General features: G+C 45.1%; 1 protein-coding gene across 1 annotated transcript in view; it reads right to left on the reverse strand.

Moving 5' to 3' along the window:
- Window positions 1-20,570, reverse strand: part of LOC135899451 (uncharacterized) — a 361,492-nt gene that overhangs the window by 288,761 nt on the left and 52,161 nt on the right. The window contains exon 2 of the mRNA XM_065428703.2: window positions 9,467-9,618. Coding sequence (XP_065284775.1) covers window positions 9,467-9,595 — 129 coding nt within the window. The 5' untranslated portion in view covers window positions 9,596-9,618. The remainder of the gene's footprint in view (window positions 1-9,466; window positions 9,619-20,570) is intronic.

Consider the following 20,570-nt stretch of genomic DNA (forward strand, 5'->3'; position numbering starts at 1 on the left):
CTTGTCATGAATTCTATAAAGCCGTGATTAATAAAGACGACTTCATCGCTCGCGTTGGTGAGCTAAATTGGTGTTCTGTGTTTTCAGAATCAAACGCTGAATTTGCATTTAATGACTTCTCGGACAACATAAAGAAATGCATCGCTAATTCTACAAGCTTTGTAAAATGCAGAAGACATGTCCCAGCTTTACAGAACCCTTGGTTAACCAATGGTCTACTCACTAGCCTACGTAAAAAAGATAACCTGTACCGAAAAGTTAAACACCGCCCTTTTAACATTCGACTCAAAACTCGCTATAAGATCTATTGTAACCTGTTAAACCGTCTGCTCAGGGTAGCCAAAAGAAAATATTATGAATTAAGAATAGCTGAAGCCGGCACAGATACAAAACGGCAGTGGAATGTAATAAATTCCTTCTTGAACCGAAGCCATAAGGCTAAACCAATAAGTACGCTTCATTCATCAGACGGCACGTATGAACAAGCAGATGAAATCGCGAACGCATTTAATGAGTTCTTTTGTGACCATTCCTCTGATCATACCACTGATAATCAACTATCATTTCAACGATGCTTACAATCATTGTACCTATTTCCAACTGGCCCAGATGAAATAATTAATATCATACAAGATTTAAAGGTTACAGGAGCAGGTCTGGACGAAATCAGCTCTATTAATATTAAATTAGTAGCTCATCTTATCGCTCGCCCGTTATCACATGTTGTCAATTTAATCTTTAAGACTGGAGTATTTCCTAGTCAACTGAAAAAAGCAAAAATTATTCCAGTATTTAAAAAGGGTGACCGCTCCTACATTTCTAATTATCGCCCTATTGCAATTCTTCCTTTCTGTAGCAAGATTATCGAAAAAGGTCTTGAAAAACGCTTAACCAAGTACTTCTCAAAATTTAACATTCTTTCGCCAAATCAATTCGGCTTCAGGGTAGGATCCTCGACTGATTGTGCTATACTTTCTTTCACGGATAAAATAAAAGGCGCTATAGATGCCGGTTTCTACGCAGGATCAATTTTTATCGACTTATCCAAAGCATTTGAATCAATAAACCACGTCATCCTACTTACTAAACTACGAGCAGTAGGCATCGATGGCCCAGCATTAGCACTTATAAAAAGTTACCTAACAGATAGACAACAAGCTGTGTATTTTAGTTCCTCACTTTCTAATTTCAGAATAACCAATAAAGGGGTTCCGCAGGGGTCTGTACTTGGCCCGCTACTATTCCTGCTTTATATAAATGATTTACCCGGTTGTTTAACAGAAACTGAGGCCTTTCTTTACGCCGATGACACTACATTACTTGCTACCGATCGTTCACTAACTTCCCTGACTACTAAGCTAAACACTGATCTGAAAAATATTTTAACGTGGTGCCAGCTTAACTCGCTAAGCATAAATCCTACCAAAACGTCTTTTATGCTTTTTCATTCGAATCACAGGACACCAGAGTTCATTCCCACTGTCAACCTAAACTCTCTTAACATCAGTGCAGTTAATGAATGCTCATTTCTTGGAATAATTCTTGACTCAAACTTAAAATTTACGAAGCATATCGCCTATTTAAAGCGCAAAATTTCTCCCGGTATTAGAATTTTACTTAAATCTAGATATTATTTTAGCAAACCAACATTGCTGATCTTGTATTATTCTTTTATTCACAGCCATCTTAATTATTGCATTACAGCATGGGGTAACACATATCCAACTCATATAGCACCACTACAGCATTTGCAGAATCAAGCCATCCGGATATTGTCATTCAGCTAATTCAACTGCAGTGCTTCTGATATGCTTTTCAACCACAGAATACTTTCAGTAAAAAATATTGTTAAATATAAATTAGCCATAACGTTATTTAAGGTAATACGTAATCCTTCTCCAGTAAATATATTTTCTACGGCTACTTTGGTTAACTTGAACCGCACAAGGTTTGCAGCTAACAACAATTTCTTATTACCACTAATACATACTAATTATGGAAAACAATCTGGATACTTCGCAGCAGTATCCACTTGGAACAGCCTCCCATTAAATGTCAAGGACTCTTCTTCTTTGAGTTCCTTCAAGAAAACATTATTCACTTTCCTACTAGATAGCCAAAATAATCCACATATCTAAGCTATTCACCTCACTCCTGCTCATTTCCTTGCCGTTTTTTTTTCTTATTTCTTTAGTTTTCTTATTCTCTCATTTATAGCCTTTATAAGTATTTTGGTTTATTATGTTGCGAATGCCCTAAACTACTGTTTTATTTGTACGACTAGCTATTGACTTCATGTTACTTTACAGTTTGTACTTATACTTTGAATATTCTTCATCACTGTGACTACTGTATTGCTGTTTTATGCCTTGTATTTTCTTTAATGTATATATTTTCTGTCAGGAGGTCCCCTTTCAGCCACATGCTCTGGGACCTCCTTCTGTATACTTATGTAAACATGTATGTCTCCTCCTTATTAAAGAAATAAACTGAACTGAACTGAAAGTAATTTCTCTAGCGAATTGAAACTTCTCACACATGTAGTGTACAGTCTTGACAGCTTAAACTGCTATCATAAAGGTTGTGGGATGAGCACGACATGCATAAAAAATTTTGAACCATCTGTAGTCGCATGCGGCGCAAGAATAGACTTATGACGTTATTTTGTAGAACCGAATTGTTTAGTCCAATGTTTTGAAAGCTATAACCAGTCTCTTATGTAAAAGTTCTGGAGGTCCCTTGATACAGTCCCGTAATGACACGTTTTTGTTACCTGAAAGAGCCGTAGTTATACCCGAAATGCGAAGCACTGATTGGGATAGCAAATTAGAACACAGCTACAGGAAGTAAAGATATCAGTTTTATAGGCCGTATAAGCTTGGAAACATTCGCTTACTGCCTGAATTAAGAAGCATGGTGTCAGCGTACAACTAAAGATGAGCACCTCATACTCGATGAGCGCGGACACTCGCTGTTAAAACGCCGATGTGAACAAGCGCGGCAGCAGCAGCGAGCGAAATGGCCTTCGTGTGGTCTATCGCTTCAACGGAAGAACGTCGAGAACACAGCGCGCACAAAGGTATGAGTCGTCTGCAGATCCCTTTTAAGATACGGCGCGCGCGACCGCGTGCAAAGTACGCACTTGTAGGCAGAGTCGAAGCCGCCCCCCCCCCCTCGTTCCTACCAAGCCGCCTCCTCGCTTTCCTCCATATATGGCACGCGAGATTGAGCCGCAATCGTCAGTTCCCTTGCGCCGGGTCGCGAAATGAGCAGTTGCTTCCGGAGCACAACGCCGTTTCCCTCCCTCCCATCCCCCCACGGTCTTTATCGCGACGGAAGACGGCGCGTTTTCCCTCCGCTTTCTAAACCACTTTCTTCCTACCCGCGTGTCAGATTGAGCCGCGATCGTCGGCTTCCATCGCCTGCTTTCACTCGCGCATACAGCGTACGACACGCGGCGGCTATGCTATCGCCCTTGGGCTTTATACCGACCATTACGGCGACGGCGACGGCAAAATATGCACCTGGAGTGTCCAAAACTGCAATTACCAAAATGAAGGTTGTACAGGTCTACGCCCCTACATGCAGTCATGATGACCAGGATGTCGAAAGCTTCTATGAAGACGTGGAGTCGGCGATGGGTACAGTGAAAACAAAATACACTATACTGATGGGCGCCTTCAATGCCAAGGTAGGCAAGAAGCAGGCCAGGGACAACGCAGTGGAGGAATATGACATAAGCACTAGGAATAGCAGGGGAGAGTTATTAATAGAGCTTGCGGAACAGAATAATATGCGAATAATGAATATCGTCCATATGAAATATGGACACTGAAATATGGAAACGCGATGCTCTTGCAAACATACACAATTACTGTGATGGGAGCGACGCATTAAGGCAAGTAATTAATTTTGTAGCCGTTCTGCTAATGCTGTGTACGACAAGGTGGCAAAGGCTTCGTGTGCCTGTGCTTTACAATTGCTCTTTCTCATGATAACAAATTAGACAGCCAGCGCAAAGCCGTTGGCACCATACGAAGGCTAGATGGACGCGGAGTGCAAATAATGCGGGAGGCGATGTACAGAGTGCGCCAGCGCGAATCGATTTGCATTGTTGTATGCACCTCATTGTGATTGTACGATGTATAACAAAAAAGAAGAAAAATGATAGCACTGCTGCGGCTGTTGTTTGGGTGGCATAGCCTAGTCAGGCACTTTCTGGACCTTTTGCTATGCATCCCAAGACAATTTGTAGAAGTTTTCTTGAAGAATGAATGAATGAATGAATGAATGAATGAATGAATGAATGAATGAATGAATGAATGAATGAATGAATGAATGAATGAATGAATGAATGAATGAATAGTACCCCCTGCTTGTACCAATGGAGCGTCTCTTGCAGAAATGGGGCCTCAGAACATACTCCTGGCTACTCGTTATGCAGCTTTTCTGTCGAATACGTCCTGCCGCGTCGTACTTTCGTGGTTTCTCTCCTGAAAGGAGGACAATTCGTGGTCTCGAGCACGAATCAAATGTTTTCTTTTGTATTGTTCCCCACAGGACGTATTCCAGCTCGTAAAAACGCCTGTTTGAGTGGGCGCTGTTATTCTGTCATATTGATCAGAGCAATGTTCTGGGAGTAGGGAATCATTAGAGGGTTTTAGCGCAGTGTAGCTGCCGTATCAGCCCTGGGTCAATTGGGTAACGCTCTGATTCGCACGTTTTCCATATTCAGAATAAGTGATTTACCGTGCAGGTGGGCGTTTACCTGTACGATAAAGCGGATCTAACACTGGACTACTTAAGAAAAGCCTGTCTGATTTTCCTGGCACACTCAGCAAGAACAAAACGTCTGTTTTTACCTCAAGGAGTAGCCAGCAAGAATTACGTTCATTTTTCAGCACTATCGCCAACAGGTACTCGCCTGCTGTCATGGAGCGCATTGCCGTTAGCAGCGTTCCATGTACGTGCATATCAACATGTCTTTACCTGCTTCGTTCTACTCGCTGATTCGCGCCCGTTTGTCATGTGAGGCACAAAAGTGTATCGTTGTAGAAAGGAGAGCTAGATGAGCTGCAGGAAGCTAAGCACCGTGTGTGTGTGTGTGTGTGTGTGTGTGTGCGTGCGCGTGCGTGTGCGTGTGTACGCGTGTGTGCGTGCGTGCGTGCGTGTGTGTGTATGTTTGCGCGCGCGCGCCACCGGAGTAGTTCCGGCGCAGCAGAGGCGACTTCACAGGGGATGTCCGGAATCTGTGCTGTCTGGAGCCGTACCTTGTCATCGCTTCAACACTTGCTGCGAGTTTCGACAACACCGGACGCAGTAACACCAAAACGCACGCAGGTCAGTTCAGCTGCTAACGACGTTTTGTTCCACGATCACGCGCATGTAGTCGGCTCGACTTCGTTCAATTAGCACAATTCCGCAATAAGTGCGGTATGGCACCGCGCATATACCTGAAGACAAATAAACGGACGTCAAAAGAGTAAACGTGTCACAGAGATCCGTGTTTCGCAGAGGGGAGTGAAGCTCCCTTTGTACGTTATACAGAATAAAATACTCACAAATAGAACGACAGTTGTGTTTCATGGCAGTGCAACCCTGGATCACATGGTCAACACAACTTGTGTACGTGTAAGTATACACTTCTATAGAGCAACGCACCATAGTTTCATTTAACGAAACAACTAAAGAGGAAGACTAGATCAATTTAAGCATATCTAGCACCCTTTCCAAACGATCCTCATTGATTCAGCGGTGAAAAAAAGTTTAGTTAATGCTGAAGGACAAGAAGGCAATACCTAACTTTTTTTTTTAAGTAATTGCGTTGAAAGCTCAGCTTCTTAAGTTCTGGGGTTTTATGTGCCAACATCACGATATGATTATGAGCCACGAACTAGTGGGGGCTCCGGATAAATTTTTGACCTCCTAGCGTTCGTTAAACTAAATCTAAATGACGAGCACCAGCGTTCCTGCTTTTTCACCCCCCCCCCCCTCCATATGCGGCGGCTATAGCTGAGAACCAAAGTCACGACCTCGTCCATAGCACTGCGATGCTATCTATACCTGCTAGTCCATCGCGGCTTGTAAATCACAGCTCCTCTGTATGGGTCAGTATGACGTCAATGGGTTTGGACGATTTTCTTGTATCTAGCTAAGCTCTTTCGGCGCTCGAAAGTTTATCTAGTCTTGCTAAGTTTAAATTTTTTCATTAGAACGCAACGAAGTCCTAGCATCATCATCATCATCATCATACTCATCATCATCATCATCCTCATCATCATCATAATCCTTTTATGTCCACTGCAGGACAAATGCCTCTCCCAGCATTTGTCGATTACCCCTATCTTGCGCTGGCTGAATCCAATTTCCGCCAGCTAATTTCCTAATTTCCTCACGTTACGTTATTTTCTGCCGTCTTCGACTACGCTTCCCTCCCCTTTACGTTCATTATATAACTCTAATGGTCCACCAGTTATCAGGCTTATCGGCCCTATGCTTTACAAGGTCTGCCCACCTCTATTTTTTTTCTCCTAGTGTCAGTTGGAATATCGGCTGTCTCCGTTTGCCCATTTGCGCCCTGATCCACACTGCCCTCTTCCGATTTCTTAGCGTTACGCTGAACAATTTTTATTCCATCGCTCTTTGCGCGGTCATTGGCTTGTTCTCGAGCTTCTGTATTAACCTCCAAGTCCTTCTTCACCAGTAAACAATTACCAGGCTCCCCCCCCCCTCCCCCCTACTCCAGTCTATTTCAGAGTCACGCTTCCATCGTGTCCTTCCCTCCAGCCTATCTCGAAGAACAATGACAAGTCACTAATTGTGCCACTACTAATCAGTTTAACACAACTTTGAAGCCGAAGTTTCGCGGCCCTTACAGATCGTCCTTTGTGCAACTTATAGCAACAAGAGCCCGCGTATGTATCGTGCGGGCTTACGAAGGCTTCGTTCTTGTAGCTCACTCGCTGCTGCGAAAGCGCTATAGATAAGTCAGCCGGAAGACGGAAGCTCAGCGCTCAATAAGAAACTTTCTAAGGAAGTCTGCGAACACGATGCGGGTAATTGTGCTACTTAAAAAAGAAAGGAGCCCGCGCGCTCAATAGGGCGTGCCTCGCGGTGCAGTTTCACCCGCCGGCTCGCCGCTCAAAGGCGCCTCCGGGACGCAGCCGCTCCCACTTTTCGGTTTCGACCACTCGCCTCGATTGGGTGCGGAACCACGTTGCTCGACCAGAGGGTGGTCGTAACACGATGCCATCGAAACGTGCACGCACTCGCTCCCTCTACAGGTGAGCGAGTGCCCGGAAAATCGGTCTTCAAAAGAAAGGGACGGAGAGCTCGATTTGCCGAGAAGTTGTCTCTCTGCGGAAAAGCGTCGGAGCAAGTGGTCCGTGAAGCGGGCAAAAGAGGCCACAGGAGGGCCGGCTATGCCAACAAACGTCAACGACAAACCACGGAGACTCACGAGTGCAAAAGAAAAAACAAAAACAAGAGAGGTGTAGGAAAAGCAGAATAAACCACCGCTGCAACAAATTATCGCGTGAATCAATCGTGGCCTGCCATTTGACATTATAATGGCTACCATGTTATCCGCTTTGCCAGAAAGCATGGCGCACATGAGCACCCAACCTTATGCTCACCGTACGTTACAAGCGCAGACAGCAAGCGGAAGGCTATGTCAGTTCGCTAAAAATGAAATAAGAGTGGAAATAACCTAGTTCACAGCGCAAATAGTAGACCATCACTACTCTATTTACATGCAAATAAAGGACCGCGCACTCAAAGGCTGACGAAGAAAAGACCCGCAACTGATGTTGGAAGCGGAATGCATCCGATGTGTTGCACACTTCAGGGAGTGCGCTCGAAACGTGTACAGCAATAGTAGGCCCAGCTGGGGGCGCATCAATTAGGTATAATTCCGAGAAAGTGTTAACCCTACGGTTCCCTCTTCCATAGGCACTGAACCACAGCGCAACATCTGGAGTGCTGTTATACATGTTCTGTGAATTTTACAGGCGGGTGATGGCCTGTGATAACCGAGACAATTCTTAGTTGGGCTGATTAGTGTGATTCGTTAAAATCTAAACGTGCTATACGCCACAGTATTTATTTGGGAGAACGAACGATGCAATTTATTTGGCACATGTAGACGTTCTTTTTTAAGTTTCTTATTTCGGCACTCGCAATAGCTCCTTTACGATCTATGTGCCATCGACACCATCGTGACAACCGAATCCCTCTAACAGCCGCGAGGGAAGACCCATAACGAAGAACACGACTGTCTTATAAATCAATGAGAACAAATCACTATAAAAGATAGAAGGAAGTCGTCGGTGCTAACGGGCCCACGAGGTATCGATTTAAGAGCGCTTCTTGTTGGGGTAGTTAGTTCATATTCATAGAAGTCCTTAATAAGTACGAAATGAAGAAGAAGATATGGTTAAAAAGGCGCGACCAAAAGGAACACAAAGACAATAGTGCTTCTATTGTGGACGTGCTCATATCATACTGTATGCCTTCATTTTGCGCCAAGCGGTATTTTCCATGGGTCAGTGATAGTTTACGTATATACTAGGTATTTCATGTTCAAGCACAGATTTCTTAATCGAAGGCATGTTCAACTTCTAGGTGAGCTTTAGCCTGCTGGCTCTTTGTAAAGAATGCTTTGCCGCGCTCGCATTCAACCCTTTCTTAGAGCTGGAAATGCCAAGACGAATTATACCCCCGTTTTGATGCTGCTAAATTATACCGCGCCGCCTCTGACTCGGGGCGACTTTTACGAACGCTTGCTCGCTGCTCGTTGGAATCTACCAAATACACCTACATGCATGGGCTACTCTCGTTGGTGGCAAGCATGGAGAAAGGAAAAGGTTAGGATGGAGTATACCGCAACGCGATTGAAGCCAAACCTGGTGGCACAACACGTGATCGCACGTCGAAGTGCGCGGTTGGTTTTAGTGTTACCGCTCTGCAGGCAGAGCCACGGTAGGGCAGCCATACAAGCTCGCACCGAATGAAATCTCCTGCTCAGAAAATCTCCTGCTCCACACCGGATAAAATCTCTTGCTCCGTGATCTCGACGCAATAGGTCCCGTGTTGGCTTCACGGAGTGCTCGCCCGCCGAGGCAGGCAGCGTGACGTAATGCTCCATTCTATATTGTTCCTTCCTCAGTGGCGGCAAGAGAATTACTCAAGTCGACAGATATGTGCGACCGTTTATAAACGAGGTGTGCGCATCTACGCATGCGAGAAGTTGGGGGATTTTACTCTGCGTTATCTCCTTCTTCATCCGTCTTCGTGCAGGTTAGCAACCTGCGCGAGCGTCTGTTTATTTTTCCCTAGCTCGCAAAGATAACGTGCACTCGTTTTTTATGTTCTCAATTTTTTCCCCAAGCGCCACAATTAGTAACGGTCCCTTGCTGGACCAGCGACTGCTGACGGCGTCTCCCCCTCGCCCACGCACGGCACTCACCGAAGGCGGCATGAAGTAGCTGTAGCCGATGTCGTCGTCCGATGCCAGCTCCTGGTACACGCCGAACAGGTCCGGGGACATGGTCGGGCCCGTCGCGCTCGCCGTGGTTGCCGTCCACGTGGCCGTCATGTCGCTGCTGCTGGGGCCGGCGGCTGCACGAGCGGGGACCGGCCGCGTTAGTCGCACTCTCGGAATACGGGCCCGGTTTGCGGCCGCGCACCTTTCGGCCCGACGGTCGTAGGTATGTCGAGTGCGCTCAGTTGTATTAAAAATTAAACTGTGCGGTTCCACGTGCCAGAAGTACGATATGATTATGAGGCATGCTGTTGTTGGTGGCTCCGGGTCAAATTTGACTACCAAGTGGTTCTTTAGTGCACTCCTAAATCTGAGTACGCGAGCGTTGGCTTGTCTATTATTTTTTTAAATTTTTTTTTTGCAATTTCGCCGCACTCCCACTGCGGCCGTCGCACCCGGGAGCCGAACCCACGACCTAGTGCTTAGCAGCGCAACCTCACACAGCCGGTATACAGCACTGCGGCCAGTGGAAGCGCTTAATGCACCGCTTCGGGCCCGGCGTGTGAAATAATCTTCGTTTGCAAACAGCTCTCCTAAGACCTGGGCAGGCATTTCTCCAAAATAATAATAATAATAATATCTTGGCTGTTTTGTGTATCTCTGTCCTACAGAAATAAGAAATACGTATACGTAAAAAAATATATGTACGTAAAAAGATGTATATGCAAAAAAAAGCAGCGAGAGAGAGAGAGAGAGAGAGAGAGAGAGAGAGAGAGACGGCTGCTACAAGTGACACTTAAACCACTACTCTGCGATAGATATGCGAAGTACATTGCCGTTTAGCGAACGGTTAGTGAACGTTCAATAAACGACTCCTCCATGTAGTAACAAGGGTCGACAATCCAGCCACAGAACTCAGTTCAGACACGTTATAGAGTAGAACAAAAAAAACTGAAGTAAACACCCGCGTACATTGCTCTACGACCCCATTTGATCTTTTTTTCAAATATCCCCCACACTTTGAACATGATGACGCTACGATAGCGGGACTGTGCCTTGACAGGTGTACGGGATAGTTTTGCGAACAGCAAACTGATTATTAAAACGAGGTTTCCTTTGCCTTCACAACGACGACAGCTGTCACGGTCTTCATCACCTCGTTTTTACTTCGTTACCTGCTATCCAAGGACGCGAGAGCGAATTCGCTTTCCTGCATGCGCATTCACGGAACCAAATTTAATTATCATCGCTATATTTAAAACAATTTTCAATTATGAATTTGTTGCTTATTTTTATGTGATGTACATGAAAGTGCTGTCGAGGACGACAGACAATTAGGTGGGGGGATGAAATTAGGAAATTCGCAGGCGCATGTTGGAATGAGCTAGTGAAAGGCAGGAGTAAATGGAGATCACTGGGAAAGGCCTTCGTCGTCCAGTGGACATAAAGAAATAATAATAATAATAATAATAATAATAATAATAATAATAATAATAATAATAATAATAATAATAATAATAATAATAACGACGATGACGATGATGACGAAGACGATGGCGGTAGTAAAATATACAGCAGCTTGTCCCGTTATCACTACCTAGAAAGAGCTGCAATGTAGCCAACTATATTATTTTGAATGAGAACCGAACAATAAATACATCAATGAATATTATAAAACCAACGTAACATCAATAAGAGTCAAATTTCGCAGGCTATGAAATGGCCAACAAAAGGCAGCGAAATGAACAAATGAAAAATGAAAGGAAATGACAGAAATTATAAACAAAGCTTCGCCTAAAAAAGATATGCGATTCGAAAATTCTGCAAACCACATATACATATATATATATATCGGGGTATCTAAAGTGCGCACAATTGATAACATGCGTAGACGTCATTGAAATATAACATTAGTTTTTAAATACAACTTTTGCGAAGTCTCCGTAAACAATGCAACAATTTAACGTACGCTTCGAACTAATATATCGTATGTACCATCTTCAGGCGCTCTAACAAATGATGTTTAAAGAATTTGAATCCCTGTTGGGGCACAGTAAACTGTGCGCTGCAAACTTCGTGTTTCAATGCTTTTGAAACTTACCACGTCTCAACAATTTTTTGTAGGCAGTTTTCAGAGTCAAAACAAAAGTAAAAAGTACCAGCGCGTGCCTCATGGGTTTCAATTTTTCTTTTTCACCTTGATTCCCTGGCGCATGAGCGGGTCTAGTAATGCGAAAGAAATGTGGGGAACGCATCGCAGTTGGAACATTTTATACGTGCACGCGTTCTGCTTCGCAACGGTTTCTGATTGTGAACAGAACCACGGAGACGACTGCGGCAGGGTGCGTGCCCTTCTGGAGAGTGTTACGAACTTCCAACCGGTGCCGCCACTGTTACGACTTTTCACCGCTGCACCACGATTACGGCTTTGTGGTCCCGTAGCGCTCGTCACCCGTTTCGTGACAGAGCGTTGGTAGCGAAGACTCCGAGCCAGGCGTCGATGAGAATAACAAAAGGGACTTTATACATTATATACAGGTTATCATACAGGACATGAACGGGTCGGCACTGGGGCCGAGTGCTCACAACAGACGCGACTGTTCTCGCACGGCGACGTCCGGCGAAAACGCGTGACACATCTCACTCCAGTCGAGAGCGGCACTGGCTCCCGGTGGGTCGGCGGATCCTGTTTTTCAGGCAGCGCGTCGCTGCTTTTATAATCCCCGAGGAACCATTGTCACTCAAACGGCCCAATACAAAGTCAGCACACGACGGTCGTCCGAGGGGTCCAACCAGCGACCGCGCTGGCCACCCGGTTCAAAGTTCGCGCGCGCGGAGACCTCCATGCAAAAGGAGGTGCGGCGCCGGGCTGTCTGGCACACGCTGACACGTCCGAACACGCTGCTCGCCGAGGCTTCTCCCGCAGGACACCGCTGCCTGACGGCTCAGCATCTTGCCTTTTTAAGGGAGAATTTGGGCGCTCGCAGGATAAATTCTGCATCTTGCAGATTCGGAATCCGGGCTTGTGGTAATGGCACAACAAGAGTAACAGCGTAGCAGACGACGCTTGCAGTGGAGCGAGCTTTCGGAGCTTGCACCTGCTATCGCCGATCGGGCTGCGTTGTTCGAAGCCCAAGGGAAGGAAATAAACTAGTAAATACCATTACGTGCCACGCTGCCAGCCTTGGCCAGCGAACTCTGCGAAGTCATGGCCTTCGCTTTTGTCCTCGTAGTGCCAGTCCAACACGCGAACTCTGAGACTGGGCGTATTGGCCGAGAACGCATAGCCCTGCCTATGCCTGCAGAGCGAGAGCTCTGACACCGGCCGCGCGCTATGACCGAACCATTACGCGTTGGGCCGACACGTTTGGCTTCAATGATGTTGCGCAATGTTCCCTCCTCGTCACTCCGTGCTTATCAGGCGCTGGCATGTCACGCGGCCGACGAACGCGCGATATCATTCAAGCTCCGGGAGGCTGCAGATGCCTGGAAGGCATGATAGCGCTGCCGTGCCACTTTATCTCGTTCGTGTCTTACTGCGCGTCCCCTTTCCTGTCGTAACATGTTCAGTGTTCAGCAACATGCAGAAACTACCCATATTAATTTATTTATTTGTTGATGTTACCCTCAAGGCCATACGGCAATAAAGAAGGGCGTGGTTCCAAAGTAGCAAGAAAAAGAGAACAGCTGCAGCAATAAATTAGTATATGACAAAAAGAAAATGTGCCTAACTATACACTATTTAACAACTATACAATGTTAGCGGTGATTAGTGAGCAAGTAAAAAAAAAATATACGAGAGTCTAAATGGTAAACACTTGTAACACAAAATTTCACCCGTAGTGATGCAATTCTCGCTAAAGTCTGATGAAAGAGCTAGTTATCATTGATAGTTAAGGTGTCCTCGGGAAGGTCTAAGTACGTGATTATCAATTTACTGATTAATCAAGGCGTTACTTTTGTTTATTTATGCAGCTTTACAAGTTTCTCTTCTGCAGCTTCCTGGACTCGTGCGCGGGACTTTCTCTGTATTTCATCATCAGCATCATCATTATCATCATCATCCTATTTATGTCCACTGCAGGACGAAGGCATCTCAGCGCTCTGATGACCTCAGCGTTACGGTGGCTGATTCCAAGTTATGCCTGCGAATTTCCTAATTTCATCCCATACGCCGTCGTGGACTGATCTTCTCTTCCCTTGCCAACCATTCTGTAAGTCGAAAAGACTGCCGGTTATTACCGGTATTGGACTACAGTGTGTGTTTGCCAACTGCGATTTATTTATTTATTTATTTATTTATTTATTTATTTATTTATTTATTTATTTATTTATTTATTTATTTATTTATTTTGTAGCGAAGAAGACAGGCGTGTGCTTCAGGCGCATCGTCAACGCGTCGATCGGTGCCCAACGCTTGATCAACAGACCTTCCTGTGTATCGTGCAACGTTCTGGCTTGGTAATTAAACCGCCTTACATATTTGGTGGGGGTTATTTATTCATTTATTTATTTAAAATACCTTCAGCGCCATATGTCATTAAAGAGGGGAGTGTTTATAGAAGAGTAGTATAAAGCAAACAAACAAGTACAGTAATTTCTGGTTCACCTTATTATACAATGTTAGCAAATGTTACGCGGAAAACATTGTTATCCGTGGTGTCTGCGACACTTCGCGGAAGGTGGTTCCATTCCTTCGATGCACGGGGGATGAAAGACTGAAAGAAAGATTTCGCGTAACGTGAATCAATCCCCACCTTACTGCGACGATCGACGCGGTTTGAAAAGTACTGAGGCCGCGGGATGAAATCGTCGCGAAGTGTGGTGTGATTAAAGATTTTATGAAGTAGCGAAAGACGGCGATTTAGCGGCGTTTAGCCAGTGAAAAAAGTGCTATGTTACTTTTCATTAAGGTTATATTCGCTGTACGGTTGTATTTAGAAAGAATGAAACGGCTAGAGTTATTTTGTACTAGTTTAAGTGACGTAATGAGATTAACGTTAGTCGGATCCCATATTGCAGATGCATATTCAAGTTTCGAGCGTATTAGTGTCTTGTAAAGCTTTAACTTTAATGTAATCGGTGCTTCGCAAAAGTTGCACCATCAGTACCTGAGCATGCGATTAGCATTGTTAATGACGTACTGTATATGAATGGTCAAATTTAACTTATTTGTAATGTGTTTACGTAGATATTTATATGTCGCGACGAAATCTAAGGGAACGTTGTTCAGGTGGTAGGTGTTAGGAGTAGAATTAGATCTGGATACGCGCGTTACTTTGCATTTGTTAATATTCAATTGCGTTAGCCACTTCCCGCGCCAGTCATCTATATTATCCAGATCAGCTTGGAGTGTTATAGTATCAGCAGTGTTTTTAATTTCCCGGGAGATAACACAATCATCTGCGAACAGATGTATGTTAAAATATATTTTAGCAGTCATATCATTAATATATATAAGAAATAATAGTGGTCCCAGCACAGACCCTTGTGGTACACCCGACTGAACTTCGGTGAGCGGAGAGTTAGGACGGGTAGCAGTAACGAATTAGAAGCGGTCAGTAAGAAAATGCTCCACCCACTTTAGAAGGTTAGGGTTGCTATTTGCTAAGCTTGGTTTAAATAGCAGTAGTTTATGGCATACTTTATCAAATGCTTTACTAAAATCCACGAAGATACATTCAGTGCAGGATGAGCGATCGAGGATACGATGCAGCTGATAAGTGAACGATACTAGTTGTGTTTCGCAGGAATATGATTTTCTAAAATCATGGTGTGGGTTAGTAAACTATGAGTTAGATTCTAGAAAGCAAGCCAGATTCGTGAAAACAACATGCTCTAATAATTTACAGCTACTGCTTGTAAGGGATATGAGTCGATAATTAGGTGAATTCCTGGGGCCAGATTTATAGATTGGAACCACCTTCCCAATATTTCATTCCTTTGGAAGCTCACACGCGTTAAAAGATTTGTGTTATATAGTTGATTTGTGGAATATTTGTGTTAGTATCATGGGACTCTATTGTTCCATGATAGTAGTTCCATGGCTAGTGCTTTTCACGAATTTACTGTTAATGCAGTCGTAGCCAAGTAATGAATGATACGGTAAACTATCTATTAACTTGTTAATTCCGAGTACCTCTACAATCACAGGATTAATTGTTAAGTATTCGTGTGGGTATGCCATAGGATATTCAACATGGCCAGTTTTTTAAAACTGACTTGTAAATGAATCATTAAGAACGGTCGAGCATATCTTGTCGGAAACAGCATTTATAGATAAATCTTGCAATGAAATGCTGTTGTTAGTGGCTCGGTTTACTGTTTACCAAAACTTTTTAAGATTTGTTTTAAGTAGTTCACCGCTTGCACACGGTCGAGGCTGTAGTTAAAGCATTTGTTATGCATGAACAATCTGCTGTAGTGCCATCTGAACTGAGGGGAATCTGGTTGGCTCTTAGTAAAATTGGTTAGTCTTTTTTTCGATAGATATGGGGTGCTGGGGGAGAAGCCCTCGCTCACTGAAATGCTTTATTGTCTCAACTGACTATAATAATGTTTGTTTGTTTGGCCTAATGATAATGTTTGTTTGGCCTAATAATGTTTTGTTTGACCTCGAATCTCGCAAATTTGGCTATAAGGGGACAGTACTTGGTCGGTGAAAACGGACCAAGACGGTGGGCGCGATCAATTCAGTCGGTGCTGAAGGATTCAAACACTTCTTTTTATCGCGATTGGCAATTTTCATTCTGTGTCGCTCCCGGTTTCTTTAGCGCCGGCAAGGCCACGAAAGGTTAAGTTGACGCGCCTAAATTGATCTTCAAATTCCTCAAGACGTGTTTGGAAGCAATTACTGCGGTCCGTTAAGCTGCCAAATACGTTGTGCCTTTCTGTTAATTCTTTGCCAAGATGGACGAAGTAGCATCATTTTCCTTCAAGTTCGAATAGTCTTTTTATATACCGGTGATCTTTGTTTCTATGTTCTTTTGCCCATTTTCAGTAGTCTTCACGTCCAGAAGCAATCCAGAAGCAATCGCGTTCGTTGCGCTGATATATACCTATCGAATCCTCGCGAATTCTCGCGCGCAGAATGGTTTCGCGCGTCGCTAATACATTTGCTTTGATAAGTAATTAAGCTATTGCGTTATGGAATAACATTGGTTTACGCTAATAATTCAGAAGCTGTGTTCACAAATTGTAATATATAGTGCAATTTTTATATTTGTTGTGCCTCAGCTTCTAAACCAGGAAAAGATTTCTTGATTGTACATTTGTGTATTAAAACTTTCACGAGGCGTTACATGGCCTCGTGTATTTGTGCAACTTAATACGCACAAAATCTATATATTTGTCGATCGTGTTTAACTGGATGCGCTTATAGCATGGGCTCATCCGAAAGACGCCAGTCTCTCAGAGTTGAAGAACTTTCTCAGGGTTGACGAGTCCTCACCGGACACGTGGATACACCGAAGTCTGTGAAGATACTTGTACACATACAAGTGCGTTCTTTTATCGGTCATGGATTCCCCATGAGCACCGGCGCCATTTTCGTTCATGACACATTCATCACTGATACAGACTTGCAAGAGCTCTCGTCCTCCCCGATCAAACTTCTTGAGTTCCGCTGTCTTGGCGGGATGGCGAGCGTAAAGCTTACCCTCGAACGAGACACCTTGCAGTCACGTGTACAGGTGCGGTATTTAAGACACCTGATGCGCTGAAACGTCACCAGACCGGTGCAATGCCACAAGTTCTTGAAGCTGGGCCACGTTAGCGCGGTCTGCACAGGCCAGGCTACGTGACCTCGCTGTGCAGGCAAACACGGGTGAACATCGTGAACGTTACTGGTGACAAAATGCTCGAAGCACCGGTCACCTCGAAGGGACTTTGATGGACTGTCCGAAGATGAAAACACAGTTCGTCATACTGAAGCAAATGGCCAAGAACAATCGCACCGAGGCAGGAGCTTCCGGGGGGGAGGAAGCATTCCCGTCGTATGGAATGCGCCTCAGAATTTGAAAACTGCGTCTGTATTGTCGTCAACTCCACGAAAACATACTACAGAAATTGAAGATGCTAGACTAAAAGTTCAGCCTCGAGTAAACGACACCAGGCTGGACTTGTAAACGTGGCGTTCCTTACATTCTAGGAACTGCAGCTTCGATATGCAAAATAGAAGTGAGGCGTGCATACAGGACACAAGAGTAGAGAAGTGGACAACACGAACGCCGCTTCGAACTTCATTCCGAACAGCAACACAGCGAGAGCTAAGTGTCGGATTGTCACATTAAGATGATATTGAAGCAAATGCTAAGTGCTTTGCAGCTGCTACTTGCTATTTAATTACTCCTGTGGCTAAAATAGCAGTGCCAGGAACGCAGGCCATGGAGACGATTCTGGCTGCTTTCGACTCGTGTAAAACAATTGTTACCGCATGTGTGTGACATCACCGACTTGTTTTATTACCACTTTTCCTCCTTACCACCCCGTACCTCTTCTGCCCCTATCTTTCCCGTTGCCCTCTCCTCTCCATGTGGAGGAGCATGACAGAATTCCTTTAGGCTCTCTCCAGCTCTCCAACATTAAACTATCTCTGTCTATCTAGGACACGTTATCTTGGAGTTGTTTCTCGGCTGCGGAGTGCATCCGTGTCTCGTGCGGCCACTTTGAGCCGATATCGTCAGGTCCTTAATCAGGGCGCGGGAGACAATCGTCGTGAGAGCGCACACGCGAGAGAGTCTCGGCCGCACTTGGCTGCGTCGCATGGGACGGCATTCCGGTCACACCCCGCGAACTCCGAAAGCAAGCGCTCACTTTCGGAACTAATCGCATTCGGCGCGCTCGGGGGCAGCGGGGAACAAAGTGAGCCAGCGCGGAGACCGCGTTAGCCGGGCCCGTCCACCGACGGTCGGCCACTCCGGCCTGACCTCGACCGCGTCCTCGGCGCGGGACAGATTCCGATCTCCTCTTCCGGCGAGAGCGCGGCCGCGGAGGAGACCGCCGCTCTTTTATTCCTCACGTTCTTTACGTAACCTGTGCGGCGCTTGTGCAAGAACCACTGAGGGAGAGAACGCTTCAATGAAAGCATGGCAATTCGGTGAGCTACATGCATTGACACGCCAGGCTCCAGTGATGGAGGACGTCATACACACAGATAATGCGCGGGCTCGTGTTGTGTGCGACCCAAAGAGCAGACGACAGGCAAGAGTGCGTTCGTAGCCGACGTGCCGAGGTAGCAATTGTGACAGAAGTATAAAATTAAAAAGAAAAAAAAACAACAAAAATTGTGAAATATAAGTATATAATATTATGGAAGGTCTACTGCATGTACCGGAGCCATTAAAGAGGCAGCATACAGATCAGCGTGACCTGTAAAAAAACAAGATTTCACGTCAAAAAACACACAAAAAAGAAAGAACAAAAAAGTAAGGCAACAAGAAGGTTGTTAGCTGTGATGCACTGCAGAATGAATGGTTCAAATGTACTGCAAGACAAACTACAATGATTTGCGTAGCGAGCTTACACTCACAGAACGCCAGCCGTTATTGTTACGTAATACATCCCGTTTCGGAAACTAACAGCGCAAAGCAGACGAGGACGAAGGGAAAGAAAAATACGACACTGGCGCTTCTTCTTTCCCTCCGTCCTGGTCTGTTTTGCGCTGTTAGTTTCCGAAAGATGAATCACCACCAACTCGCCCAAGTTTCTCTTCTAGTAATATATCAGGCTTACATGTTGTGTAAGATGGCTCTACGCGGTATCCATACGTCCATAGCTAAGCCGACACCTCACTAGGCGCCGCAGAAGTATGAATAATGGCCGCCTGTGCAAGCTATAGGCTTTTCACATAAGGTGGCTGGACGTTCGCTTTTCGACGGGGCCCTCACGAATTTGCGGTCGTTACGAGACTCTGCCCTGTCCTGTGCTGCCACCGAACTGATATGCGGCTCCTTTTAGACACGCTCCTCACTTGATGACATAAAAGTTTCGCTGGAATGCGACACTGTTGTTAAACAAAGGCGGAAGTCCTTCATAGAGCAGTGAGGAGGGTGTTGTATATGTAGAGCTGGGCGAAATTGAATCACTGTGTTTAATATGAAGTTACAAATTTTCTTTCCACGCTGCCATTCGTTTACACATGTCGAACAGCAAACGGCCGCTAAATATCGTGGCACGATGAGCATAAATCGATGGTGCCACATCAGGTACAGATGTGGCCCCCGTGATCCTTAGCTCTGACGTCAAGTTTTCCGAAATGAAAAGCCGAAACCGTGACTACTCGACACCACTGCAACAATCCGCACAAAAAGAAAGCGCAAGACGGTATCGGAAAGTAATTTTAACTGCGTGACTCTGTTGCAGCTCTTCACCCGCCCTCCTTCACCGTCGCCATCCACCGCTCAGCAATCGGCATATCTAGCACCATATAATGTAACGAATATACTTTATTTCGTTTATATTTCTTTCTTATCATCCGCCCCTCATGATCGGCCAACCCTGGCGATAACGTGGGCGGAGGTCAAATGATGCGCGAAAATAAAAAAATAAACGAAATCAAGGCGAGAGTCAGACGAAATCTTGTTGGTGGGGAAGAGTAGTGAAGAAAAGAAAGCGTACTGCAAACCAAGGTGAATAAATTATTGAAAACTTGACGCCTCGGCCGCCACACATGAGCTTTTGAACAAGGACTCAGGTTGGGATAAAAACATTAAGTTTGTTTAAATAATTTATTCATTTTCATTGGAGTCTGTTTTGTTTCAGGAATTCAAACAGAATCCTCACACCATCCCGGCTTTGGCCACTAGTGTCTTCTCGCATCCGCGGTCGCGAGCGACATCGAATTCACTTTCGAGAGAAGCCTGCGCCCGTTGTCAGCCCGGCCACTGATTAAAGCAGTTTTACCGCACTCAGCTCTGCACCTGTGCTCAAATTGCAGCCCCACCAAACTCGTGTTTGGCGCGAAACACACAGTTTCCCAGCGATGCTCTGTTGCGCCGTTCTACCGCACGCTTCATCAGCACAGACGACAGAATGGGTATGCCACTTCTTTGCTGCAGTGATGGGCAGGGCTGTACAGCGTAACAAAGGT

This window comes from Dermacentor albipictus, chromosome 6 (assembly GCF_038994185.2).
Source record: "Dermacentor albipictus isolate Rhodes 1998 colony chromosome 6, USDA_Dalb.pri_finalv2, whole genome shotgun sequence".
NCBI classification, from domain to species: Eukaryota; Metazoa; Arthropoda; class Arachnida; order Ixodida; family Ixodidae; genus Dermacentor; species Dermacentor albipictus.